Raw genomic sequence first — 13285 nt, forward strand, 5'->3', positions numbered from 1 at the left:
TGCTCAGTGCTTTAGTTTTATGTATCCAATTTATTTAGTATTAAAGCACTGCAGAATGTTTTGTTTTTGAAGCTTGAAAAGCTATGAATTAAATATCCTACATGGCTTTAATAGAAAAATGAATTTGACGCATCGTGATATCGAATTGAAGACATGATAATCGTAATCGAATCAGGAGATCAGTGAAGATTCACACCTCGAGTTAAAGGGTTATGTCCCTGTGACTTGCCAACATGTTTTCTTTTTGCAAACGTTTTATCCCTTACATTTAGGAATATAGATAGATAAAGCAGTGGAGCTGGTCTGGCTCAACAGACCAAAAAAAACATTTTAAACCTCTAAAGAATAAATACAAGCTTGTCATCTAACTGTATCTCACATTCCAGCCAGGAGGCTACGTTTACATGGAGAAGAACAGCACACATACTGGCACAGTTAACTCTGTATAAAATTCAACAGTCACTAGTAATATGAGGTAGCAGCCAATAGGGATACCATTGGTATATATATATTACACAATCTGCTCAGTTCATGCATTTTTTTTTTGTATGTGTATTTCGTGTGTTACCTGCTCCTTGCTGTTCCTCAGACCACCCCGTAGTTCCAGTATCTCTTTGCCTTTCTCTCTGTTGGTGTTCAACAGTTCTTCAGTTTTCGTCTTCAGTTGTGTAGTTAACCACTCAATTTTCTTCTCCTGTAACTCTTTCTCCTGCTCCATTCGCTTCTCTCGGTGCTACAACATACAAAGCCAGGAAAGACAATCACAAAAAAGCACTACAAATCTGAGCCTTTGGCACCTTATCTATAAATGTATGGTTCCAATAAAAAAATAAAAAATAAAATAAAAAATAAAAAATCACACTGAGAAGATGCTGAGAATTTGTTACAAATTGATTAGTTAAAGACATAAAACAGATTCAGAGAGTCTTTGTGACTGCTTATGCAACTAATTTTGGTGGTCAGGAGTCATAAATATGTTACGTTTTCCCATTAGTAAGTGAACACCAAAGGATTAGGCAACAGTATACTTACCAAAATACATACAAACATTGGAGGAAGTAGCATTAGCTGTTAAGAATGTGATTTCTGGTGGGAAACATAACTTACTTCGTATTTTGTAAGAGAATGTGTGGGTTTTCTTTTAAAAGCAAGTTTTCCTGGAGCCAGCCTCTAGTGGTCATTGGAAAAACTGCAGCTTAATGGACTTCCACAGAAGTTTTAACATTGAGCTGTCAGGGTTTCCATGAAATCCAGTGCGTACCTGTACAGAAGCCTCAGATGATTGGACATCATCCAGTTTCAGCTGCAGCTCCATCTTCACTTTGCTGGTCTCTGTCAGCTTTTCATTCAGACGCTTCACATCCTCTGGGCACACACACACACACACACACACACACACACACACACACACACACACACACACACACACACACACACACACACACACACACACACACACACGAAGAACTTAAAGCAGGGGTCACCAACGCGGTGCCCGCGGGCACCAGGTAGCCCCCAAGGACCACATGAGTAGCCCTCAGGCCTGTTCTAAAAATGAAAATTGAATATTGATATTATCTGTTTCCCACCTTGTTAAGTCATTGTTGATAATTATTGTGAGAAATCATTAACGTGATCAGTGTCTTCACATAGATGAGCGTCATTAATCATTAATAATCATATATAACTATCATTAATCATTAATAATCATATAAAACTAAAGGCAAACTGAGCACATTTGTTATTTCAGAAGAGTGTATCAAACAGTTAGCCCTTCATATGACTCAATACCCATGAAGTAGCTCTCAGTTTAGAAAAGGTTGGTGACCCCTGACTTAAAGCCTGAATCGGGGGTCTAAGGATAGAGGGTGTCGTATGCTGTACAGATTGTAAAGCCCTTTGAGGCATATTTGTGATATTGGGACATAAAATTAAAATTATAAGATTATAAAAAGAAAAGCACATGTGCTGATGGAAACATAACATGCAGCATTAACAAACAATGTATCCAGATTTGTGTCTTTGGACTGTTTGTGTGTGACTGTGTGTGTGTAAAGTTGTTATCTTACCACTGAGGTTTTCCACCTCCTGTGTTCTCTTCTCCAGCATCCTCGCCAGCTCTCTCTTCTCTGCCTCAATCTCATACTTGGCTTTGGTTTGCTGTGGACCCACACACAAAAACAGATTACATACAGTATTTGAACTACGATACTATCCAGAGTTTGTAGAATTCTTTAGATTGTGGTTGTTAGGGTTAGGGTTATGTTAGGTGGTTGTTTGAATAACGTGAATAACAAATACAGTGTTAAACAGACTTTATTGGATTTAAATGGTCATTATCTATGAGCTACGCGTATGATTCCACATCTCTGTGGTCAGCTCAGGTCTGTTTACACATATAGGACGGGAACAGCCAAATATACAGAGGATTTTGTGAAATAAATTTACTCTTCACTAATCATACTTAAAAACCATGAAAGTGACTGAAGGCTAATTTCATCAACAGAAAAATAATGAACATTTTTGGGTGGAGTATTTCATAAGTATCATTACAACCTAAACAATAACAGAACACCATTAACATTACACATTCATGAGGTGCATGCTAACCTGTTGTGCTGGTTTATCTTCAGAGGTCTCTCCCTCTATTCCCTTCAGAGTGCTCAGCTCTTCATCTGCACAGAGAATTAGACACGGACGATCATGTAAACAACCATAAAAAAAATATGAAGCACACTTTAAAAAGGGACAGTTCACCCAAAATCAAGAATACATATTTTTCCTCTTACCTGTAATGCCATTTATCAATCTAGATAGTTTTGGTGTGAGAGTTGTCTATTAAGAAGTGGCAACTGTGTACTTAAAGCACTGCTTCCTCAATAACCAAAGAACATGTGTGTTAACAGTAAGCGTGTGAAAACTCACTGAGTTTTTTATTTTCCTCCTTGAGTGTCTGCAGGTCTCTGGTGGCTGACAGGATCTGTTCCTGACTTTCAGCCAGTCTCTTGTCAATGTCAAAGTACTGCTGTTCTGTAGGGGCAGAGAAGATTAAACAGGAAAACATGAGTACTCAGTGCACATCATACAACATAATACCTACACCACACAGACATATGTACTTTTAAGCTATGTTTCGCTACCCGCTACAGTCTGTTGAAAGACTACAGTTTGAAATGGCAACAGATGTTATCAGCAGTAGGTACTCAGCTTTGTAAACTGGCTTCGTTGTGGTCCACAGGACATATAGATAAATATTTAGAAATACGTCATATATATTCAGAAATCAAATACAGGAAGCTGGAGTTTTTAAACGTTGATGACTATTATATTGTAATGTTTCATATCAGCCCACTCAAGTTGACAATGAGTTACACCGTGGTGTAATTTATAGTGTAGGATGGATTCAGTTAAAACCACGTTATCTTAAATAAGAAATAGTACAAAATGCATAATTGTAAATTCAGCTTAAAATGTCATGCCAAATTTCACTGGAATTCATAGTAATGCAATGTTTCCTCTGAAAGCAAATATGTGAACATTACAGACCTCAACCAAATATTGGGGAATTGTTTTAAAAGTCGGTATTACTTCAACATACCATAAAGTAATTTATTCAAAAAAAACTATCACGGTCTAGATCCGTTGGCACAAATCCCCTTCCGGCAAAGTTAACGTTAGCCTTAAAGTGACATCGTAGCTAACGTTAGCGGGCAGCTGTAAGCATTGTGGATGACGCACATCGTTGATTTTTTTTGCACCCAATTTACCAGAAGATATCTTCATATTAAAGTTATACTGGAGTTTGACAAGAGTTTTTTATACATGCAAATCAACCAACTACTTTCTACTTTCTACTGTAGCTAACGTTACCTACCACTGTCTGCTTTGAACCGCTCATGCTGCGTCCTGAGCGCCTCGTTAGCATTTTGCAGCTCCGTTACAAACTTCTCGAGCTTGTTCTGGGCGCCTTTCGGGAGTTTATTTAACTCCGTCCGCTCCAGAACCTGCAGCAGGACGGCAGCCATCTCCACCTATCCCCCTATAAATACCAGTAACCTTAAATACACATTAAACTCTGATAAAATAAACAGTTGCACTGTCCACAAACCCGCTGAACTAAGAGCCAAGAAAGCGTGAAGCCACACTCATTCAAAAGCAGGATATCCACTCCAAACTTTCAAAATAAAGCAATTACACCAGACGGCTAAGTGAAAACAGGCTAAAGTTACCGTAGCCAGGCTGCCATGATAGTTTTGCAATGACTGAACTCAAATTGCTGTATTTGTTGCTTTTTTTCACAACTTTATTGGAAAAAAACATTCAAATATACAGCATTTCAGACTCAAAATATTGATCCAGAGAAACAATAATATGACTTCAAATAAATAAAAATAGTGTAAATAAAAAAAGTTTATGTAGAAGGGGATGAATAAACAATTATATAGGCCTACAATTAAAATAAGAGACCAAAATACATTATTCCTAACGTTACAATACTTTTATTCTCAGTTAAATGCCTTTTAAAGTTAACTGTTCTTTAAAGTGTAAACGTCGTCATCATAGTAAACCAAAGTGATGTGTTACAGTGTCTGAAACTTAACATCTTTTATTTCAAAGAAAAAATAACAATGTTCCGTTAGTTGTTTGTCTTTTGTTGTGTAACTTGACCATTTGACTTCCCTTAAATCTCTACGACAGAGACGTGCGACGGAAATACGTCACTGCACAAAGCATAGTGGTAAATTGAGTTTTTCTGCTGCGCTGACGAACCACTGCCAGCTGTCAAAATTAATAGCAAGTAGCCTGCCTCCTGATTCATATTTTACCCACTGTCTTGCTTCTGTCAGGTATTTTCCTCCAGCACACCTGGATAGGCACTTTCAAGCTGTACGAACTCTTTTTAATTGCAACATTGACCATCTAACGGTAGCTAAATGTAGTAAGTGACTATCGGTTAGCTAAAGTTAGAGGGGCATACATGACCTAACCATGCGACTCAACATTAAACTCAAGTTTTACGTGGTTTAATAACTTGTTGCTTTTTTGAAGATAAAGCTAAACGTCAAGGCTATGTCAAGTCTTTACTTGTTCTGTGTTTTGTTCCTCCTCGTTTCCCTTTTCCAGCACTTTGTCATTGCAGAAATTCTGGTAAAGAAAAAAGTGGCTACTGATATGGTATCCCCTCTATATCTCTTTCCACACTCTCCTTAGGTAGTATGGGTCGTAGTTATATAGTAGAAGATGCTGTGGAGGGATATCTGTCTAAACTATGTGAACAACAAGCAGGTTCAATCACAGGGCTGCTTATTGGACAGGTAAGGAACACACAAACATCTCTTTGTTGTTGAGCTTTTGCTCAGTGATCCTGTCCTGTTGTTTGGTTGTGTTATGCCTCAGAGTATAGCATCAGTCCAGCTGTAAAAGTTCGTATGTTACTAGTAAGTAGCTACTTCACCTGTAACACAGGACAACACCACAGACTGTAGTAACATTTCTGTTCAGGATGTAAACTAGCTATCACCTATGTCAATTAGTGTCAAGGTTTTGTTGGATGTGTTGGAGTGTGTGTCTCATAAGACATGATGTGATGTGGAGTATTTGCTGTATATGGAGTAATGAGACAGTAATCGATATTAATGACATTTCAGAGCTCAACACAAAGGGATTTTGTCGTCACAGCAACTCGGACGCCTCAAAAAGAGGAGTCCGCTGCTGCGGCTGGAAACTCTCCGGACAAGGAGTGGGTGATTGAGCATGCTCGACAGGTAGGTAAAGAGGGACAAGGCTCTATCCTAATACATGTGCTCTTGAGTATTTAAGTGTGTGGAGGGTTTTTAAAACACACTGGGACATTTTTTGTTTTTGCTTTGTTAATACAGGGAGCTGATACCGTCAATTAATAATAAGGAATAAAAAAATTAATAAGACTTTAACTGGGTTGAAGTAGGCCTAGTTCCAAAATATATAAAGCTCCATCTAGCTCTATGTAATGACTTACTGTAATTTTAGAATCAAATACATGGAGCTATATATGTATTTTACAACATACAGTTTAGGGTACGTCCATTGGCGTTAGAACGCTAAGCTGAACAGCTGAAGTGGCAGCAAGACAACTATTGCCAGAAAAAGTTAAGGTGTTTTTGTCAGTGTCTGCATGCTTTTAAACTGTTGTGAATTGTTAAGAGGTTACATTTGCTACTGGTTTGATCTGTTTACAGGTGTCTCGGATGCTGCCCGGAGGCCTGTCTGTATTGGGAGTCTTCATCATCACTGATGCTGATTCCAAGGACACACTTACCACAGTCCGACAGGTGAGATTCATAGAAACACACTGTAGATGATGTGCACTCTCTTAAAGCTGCATGAATCCATGTCTGGCCACTAGGGGGCAGGAAAAAAACATTGAAATCAGTTAAAAGATTTCCCTTGCTTATACAATTGTTGTGAATAGTGAGTAAGTTTAATTATATAGCACCTTTTTAAGAGCAGAACTTTTCTATGACACAAAGTCTAAACAGATGGGTCTTGAACTGCTTTTTAAAGGTGTCCACAGATCTATTGTCCAAAGGGAAAGAGTTCCAAATAGCTGGCACCACAACCTTAAAAGCTCGCCTCCTTTAGTTTAAAGCTGGAGCGAGGAACAACAAACCCTGATCAGAGGACTGATAGATCTACTTGCCAAAAGATTAAGCAGCAGCATTTTGGGCCACTTGTTAAACAATCCAGGGAATAGGATGTTAAGATATGTGAAGAGAGAGCTACAAAATTAGAGATGGGACGAAATAAAAGAGTGAATCTCCATTTGAGAGACAATGGACCATAATTTAGCAATGTCTCTTAGCTGAAAAAACAGGAATTAATCAAACACTTAACATATTGGTCAAGAGTCAGTGCCTGTTTCAGAGTGTCGCCTGGATTTTGTGGGTTAGATTTAACTAAAAAGGAAAAGGACCAATACCTTCCATTATCTTAGGGACAAAGCTGCCTGGGGCAGAAATACAAAGTTCTGTTTTGTCAGCATTAAGCTGTAGGAAATAATCTGCCTTCCAATTTTTATTTTATAGAGTTTAGTTTTTTTAAAAGTGGCTTTTGGGGCTTAAACAAGATGACAGTTTAATTGAATTTCACCTGCAAAGCAGTGATTGGAGATACCTTTAAAGTGACCCAAGCTCATACTAAGCGGAAAAGAACAGGACCAAGGACAGAACCTTGGGGCACACCACAATACAGAGTTTCAAATGAGGTGCATAGTTACCAGCAGCAATTCAAAAACATCTATCTGAGAGGTAGGAAGAGACTATTGTGCAAAGCATTACCTGCTTACACATCCAGCAGACACAGAGCAACATTAGCATTCATTTGCAGTCCAATATTCACTTTCTGTTATAAGAAAAAATGCTTTATGTAAAGTGATGCTCTGGCAAAGAAGCTCCGGAAGGACATTTACACATCACATTTGCTTTGGCATATACCTGCGAGTGTGTCCTAGTCCTCTGATCGTGTGTACTGTCTGTGTTTAGCTGGTTTTTGCAGTGGAGAACCTGATCTCCTCGGAGCATCTGTGGAACCCTGCAGACGATGACGTCACAGACTGTGTCACACTGCATGTCAACCCCAAAACCAGAAAGTATCCTTTTGCACAGCCTCCTCATTGGATCAGTTAACTACCAGATACTGTATGTGGATAATCTTTAACCCAACTTATTAGAACCTTCTGCAGAACCTTTGACGTCAAAGATCCCAAGGTTAGTTAACACCTGTAATTTATCACAAAGCCACATGTTCCATCTACCGTCATTGCACTTAATCCATTGCATATTGCCTTCAAAAAGTACTTGAGCATGCATTGTTTCTTAAAATGTGTATTGTCTAAAGTCCTATTCACACAAGACTTGTATTACCAGGGGGCCTAAATTAAACCCCCAAAGTCTGTGTTTTATGTGGCGCACTCGCACGGGAAAAGCAAAGTCTGTATTATTCCCTGGATATGATGTCAGTGTTCTGTCAAAATTTTCATTTATAATCGCTGATGCAGCCAATACGAACTCTAATCACAGAGATGCCGATTCCCACTGAACTATTATTATCACATGAGATTTGTGCTTGGTGAAATATGGTAGGTAATTGCAGAAGAATTTGTACTTGACAAATTACTGACATGTCAGATTCACACATGATTAAGATCACAGATGGCAATTATAAAAAATTACTAGAGGTCCGGTATTACTAGTCCTGTGCGAATAGAGCTTTAAGCTGAAGAGTTTTGTCACTGACATTAGACACATCTAATGATAGCAAAGGAAAGCTGAAATGTTTGAAGTTAATGAACACATAACCCCTTTAGAAAAACTATCCAGGTTATTTTAAGCTTGTGACTTATACTCAAGCTGTCTTCACTAAATGAAGAGCCATACATGTCAGATGATCTCAGACATTACATGATATTTACATTTAAACATGCGGCATTGTGTTGTGATCAATCATATCAATGTCATTGGCTGTTCCAGAGCATGGCCAAGCCTGCGGACTGGAAGTACCAGTCAGGTGTGTGTTCCTCCTGGAGCATGGTGTCATGTTGTATAAATGTGGACATGTTGGTACCACTACCAGACAGCAGAACCGGCACAGAAAACATGGATACAAGTCTCAAGGTTAGAGACGTGACACACACACACACACACACACACACACACACACACACACACACACACACACACACACACACACACACACACACACACACACACACAAGTTTCAGGAACTTCAGTGGAACTGTTGTCAGGTCAAGCTCTGTTTCAGGAGGAACTAAAAGCGTGGGCACACCAGCTGGAGAGTGGAGTATGTCTGATCGATGGAAAAAAGCTGGCAGAGGACACAGAGCTCACTGGCGGGCAGGTTGTATAAATTGTATAAAGGTTATATAAATCTATAAAATCTGTATTTCCCTTAAAAAGGTTGCTATCAAAACAATATTTTTGGACCCTTGCTGGAAGTCATTTTGGCAGTAATTGTCCTGTAAAATGTACTGCCGTCGTCCATTTGCAGACTGATAACTGGGTCTCATTCCTGTAGCATAGTATTGTAAACTATTCTGCTGTGTTGGAATCTGCATTTGCGAAATCCCGACGACACCTCTGCACAGTTTCCACAGATTTTAAACAAATCAATAAAAATAAAAAAGAAATAACTCAGAATGTTAACACACAAACACATAAAAAAACATTCTGGATCACTGCTGAAAACTGTATAAAAATCTGCAGATGCCATTTGGGTCTGGTGATAGACAAACCCATGCATCTATTACTCAAAACAACCCTCCTGGATTGTATTTCATCCTTTCATCAGCACCTTTAACGCTGACTCATCCCTGTGTGTTTAACACACTCCTCTTTTCGTTCTGAGTGCTTGCTCAGACCGAATTTCAATATTTTATATAACTTTAACTGTCAGCTAAATTTCTTGGAGGGACTATGAGAGGCTTGCTAAATACAGATCCTGACTGTCTCTGGGCTGAGAGAGGTTAAAAAGCCAATACAGCCTGCTGTCATACGATATAAGTAAATACAATATACTAAAACCCAAAAGAACTACATTTAACTACAGCTGATTCTCTGGATTGTGTAGACAGGAGTGTTATTCTAACCCACTGTCTGATATTTCTCTCTAGAAGAGGAACGTTAGACAGACGTACACAGCTCAGATACTCATCACACCGGTAAGAGACATAAACACACTCACACACACACACACACACACACACACACACACGGTTAAACAACTACATGTTACATGTTATATAATTTAAATATTGTATATATTTGTGGTATAGACCTACATTTTTCCTACAACTTAAGCATTTCTCATTGTAAATGAATTGTCTTGTTTATTCTATACTTTATACACATTTTATATTATATATGATATTAATGCTGCATTAGGGTTTGGTAAAAGAAGTGATCATGGCTGGAATGAAGCTACTAATCAAGTTGACTGTTGTACTAGCTGTTTTATAAAAGACGACAGTGATGTCCTGTGTGTTAGGATGACCAGAGGTTAACAGATGTGGTCCAGCGGTGTGGAGGCAGTGTGTCAGTCAGAGGAGCGATCCACAGCAGAGCTTACCTACACAGCAACAAACCAAAGGTCAAACTGGCCGAGAAGGTAATGCTGTAATTCAGTTGACAAAGTCAAATCAAACTGCAAAAAAAAAGCAACAACAATCCATCATTTTGTCTTGAAATCTTCATTTTGGACAGCTGCTGAAGAGGGACGTGGTTTCTACGGTGGCAACAAGGGTTCAGATGCTGCTGGAGGAGCTGCTGACATCAGAAGAGGAGAGCAAGGGCAGCAGCAGAGTAAAACAACAGACAGGTACACACACACACACACACACACACACACACACACACACACACACACACACACACAGACGCGCGTGCGTAAGTTAACAAGTTTGCTCCATTAATCATAAGCTTGTGTGGCTATAGATTAAGTTGAAGGTTTAGGTCAGAGTGGTAGGTGGGTTTCAGGTCAACCAATCCCAGTAAAGCAGTCCCTCCAGAAAAACGCAATTATGCGATCGCATAATTCAACGCATAATCAGCCAAAGTCCGCATATTTATGCGGGGGGGTGGGGGCCGCATTTTTTTAAATACGCCTTACTTTCGCCGCATAAATTGCAGATTTCCACGCAAAATATGTGGTGCTTGCATGATATCATAATCCCCGCATTTTCGTTGCAAAAAAGTCACATATATCTTAACAAAGTCAAAAAATGTTGCGTTTACTTCACACGAGCAGCCATTTCCCCCTGTTGCCATGGCAACGTTATGAAGTGACGTAATTACGCAACGTGAACATCATCGAAAAGCAGGGTGTTGGGGGAATCACTTTTTTTTCTCTTTTTCATCAAACCGCAATTTTTGCAAGTTCCTGCAATTTCATTGCATAAAATTGCATAAATATCCCGCATATTCCATCGCATTTTTTAAGAAAACGCGCCGCATAATCAAGGATTTTTGCCCGCAACAATCACAAAAAAACTCCGCATTTTTCTGGAAGGACTGATAAAGATGTAGGATTACGATTAAGGATGTTGCTGATAGGAAGATCTGCAATGGAAGCTCAACTGTGGGCAAATCATCACTTGACTTTACAATACTCCTGTATACCAAGAGTTCAAAACAGGTGTAACAGTGCTGGGTGAACAGTGCACAAAGATGAACAAGCATCTTAATGGGGAAAGTTAAGATAGTTAAGTGAAAATGATGGACCATGCCCTCTGTATCCAACTGCAGTTGTGAAGCTCAAACATGCTGTTGACTCAAGAGATTGTTGGTAAATGAAGAAAATGTAAGTGCCATTATCATGTTATAGACCTTTTTCACAGCAGACATGTTGACATGTCATAGTAGGAAAAGCACAGGTGTATTCAAACCCATTACTGATGGCTGCATTCCACTTAGGAGAGGCCCTGGTATTGTGCATGCTGACTCACTGAAACAGCTTACTGGGACACTTGATGGAATTGAGCCATCGTTAATGTTATCAATGTCAGCTGTGCTTTTCCTACTATGACAAGTCAAAATGTCTGCTGTGAAAAAGGTCCATTGCCACTTCTACATAGTCTCAAGCCATCACAACCACTCCTCTCACTGTTCAGCTGAGTCTCTTTGTCTTTCTTTCAGAGCAATTCTGTCTCCCTCGTCGTATCTTCTGCCCAGTAAAAGCGAGCGGGCCAGTGTGTGTGTGTGACTACCAGTTCAGCGATGAGGGCCTGTCCGAGGTGACTGACCGGCTGAAGGAGATGCTGGACATCGATGCAGCCGAGGAAGACTTGGATACCAGGCAGGAAACGCCTGCTGAAATCACAGAGAGAGATGTTGCAGCAGGTAGGGAAAGAGTATCTATTATGTGGTTCATGATGATGTTTTTAAGTAGGATAGAAGTTTCAGTTTTCTCTGATTTCCCAGGTTAACCTGATATTGTATTATTGTAATTCATGGAATTGTGTGTTTTCAGTGTCCGCTGTGGAAAGTGTTGAAGCGCTGGAGCCCAAGAGAAACAACTATATTGGTAAAACACGTTGCACTGTACTACCTACAGTTAGGCTTAGAAACATTCTCATAACATCATTATGTGGCCCGGTTAGCTCTAGAGCAGGCGCACATATATAGAGGTATACTCCTCGACGCAGTGGCCGCAGGTTCGACTCCGACCTGCGGTCATTTGCTACATGTCATTCCCCCTCTCTCTCCCCTTTCATTTCTTCATCTGTCCTGCAAAAATAAAGGCCTAAAAATGCCCCCCAAAAAAACAAATAAAACGACATCATTATAACTGCAAAGAAAAGCAAAAGTGTGACACAGCCTTCTGCCACCTCTTTAAAATGGTCTCTTGACTACAGTGTTAACTTGTGGTAGTCACGACATATTACTGTTTTACAGTACGTAGACTGTGGAGTTAGTGAAATGTTTCAGGAAGATTAAGTGGTTGTTTTTTACCGCCCTCTTCCCAGCATGCACTGTGAAGATAATTGCTGTACTGTACTGTACATCATCCAGTCAGAACCTTATATACTGTCTATGGTCAGGACCAGTCAGCCTTTTTGTTTAGCGTTGGACTTTTAAACCTTGTTACGAATGTACAACTTGACATTACAACCATAGAGGTATGGTGTGAGTGTGTACATGTTTGTGCGAGCACTGTCCTAATTCTTCTCTGTGTTGTTTAGGTGTTGCCATGGCTTCTGCTGTCGCCCTACTTGCCACTGCTGCCTCAATGCTCTATCTCAGTGACGTTTAATACACACATATGCACACACCAAAATAAAGTGTTTGTTTATAACATTTACGCAAAGTGTCTATTATTTCAGTTAGAAAATGCAGCATTGCAGTATTGCAATTAACATTTTGGATATATTCAGCCAGTCAACTTTAAGCTTTATTAAAACTGCGGTGTCTGATTGATGATTATAATTTAATTAGCAAATAAATTAAAATGAGTTTATCCCTAACTAGTTGGGTTATCTATAGCAGTTCCGTGACCGTGACTTCTGCACATAAAAAATTATCTCTTTGCTGTCATACATTCATAATGATAAAATTGTCTTTGGACTAGTGAATAATGTTGAGTATATATGAACATACCTCAAACAAAGTGTCTCAATGCAGCAAGGAATTTTCCAGTGACATGAAACCGTGGAAAGGTAAACATTAGAGAGAGAGAGAGCGTGTTCGCACATCACTTGGATGTGGGGCTGACTGATTGGGAGTGAGATATGCTT

General features: G+C 39.4%; 2 protein-coding genes across 7 annotated transcripts in view; one reads left to right on the forward strand and one right to left on the reverse strand.

The window, feature by feature from the left end:
• Positions 1 to 4149, reverse strand: part of LOC120569001 (nucleoprotein TPR-like) — a 31229-nt gene extending 27080 nt beyond the window's left edge. For 2 of the 3 annotated variants that reach the window (XM_039816785.1, XM_039816784.1), the window contains exons 1-6: positions 3875 to 4025; positions 2926 to 3030; positions 2611 to 2675; positions 2070 to 2160; positions 1262 to 1365; positions 569 to 733 (exon numbers count right to left, since the gene is read on the reverse strand). In XM_039816785.1, coding sequence (XP_039672719.1) covers positions 569 to 733; positions 1262 to 1365; positions 2070 to 2160; positions 2611 to 2675; positions 2926 to 3030; positions 3875 to 4025 — 681 coding nt within the window. Of the gene's footprint in view, positions 1 to 568; positions 734 to 1261; positions 1366 to 2069; positions 2161 to 2610; positions 2676 to 2925; positions 3031 to 3874 lie in introns of all 3 variants that reach the window. The other variant, XM_039816783.1, reaches the window with a different exon arrangement.
• Positions 4150 to 4714: 565 nt separating this feature from the next.
• On the forward strand, positions 4715 to 12852 carry odr4 (odr-4 GPCR localization factor homolog). Of its 4 annotated transcripts, none has more exons than XM_039816786.1 (14): positions 4715 to 4847; positions 5212 to 5315; positions 5649 to 5765; positions 6219 to 6311; positions 7521 to 7627; positions 7709 to 7745; positions 8508 to 8651; positions 8800 to 8895; positions 9668 to 9715; positions 10042 to 10161; positions 10257 to 10371; positions 11688 to 11891; positions 12022 to 12075; positions 12734 to 12852. In XM_039816786.1, the coding sequence occupies exons 2-14, from the start codon at positions 5217 to 5219 to the stop codon at positions 12802 to 12804; spliced, it is 1305 nt and encodes a 434-aa protein (XP_039672720.1). In that variant the 5' UTR covers positions 4715 to 4847; positions 5212 to 5216; the 3' UTR covers positions 12805 to 12852. The 4 variants fall into 4 exon arrangements, with proteins under 4 accessions (XP_039672720.1, XP_039672721.1, XP_039672724.1 ...); XM_039816787.1 differs by having other exon boundaries at positions 4736 to 4887; XM_039816790.1 differs by having other exon boundaries at positions 4748 to 4794.
• The last annotated feature ends 433 nt before the right edge of the window (positions 12853 to 13285 follow it).

This window comes from Perca fluviatilis, chromosome 11, assembly GCF_010015445.1.
Source record: "Perca fluviatilis chromosome 11, GENO_Pfluv_1.0, whole genome shotgun sequence".
In the NCBI taxonomy this organism is placed as follows: domain Eukaryota; kingdom Metazoa; phylum Chordata; class Actinopteri; order Perciformes; family Percidae; genus Perca; species Perca fluviatilis.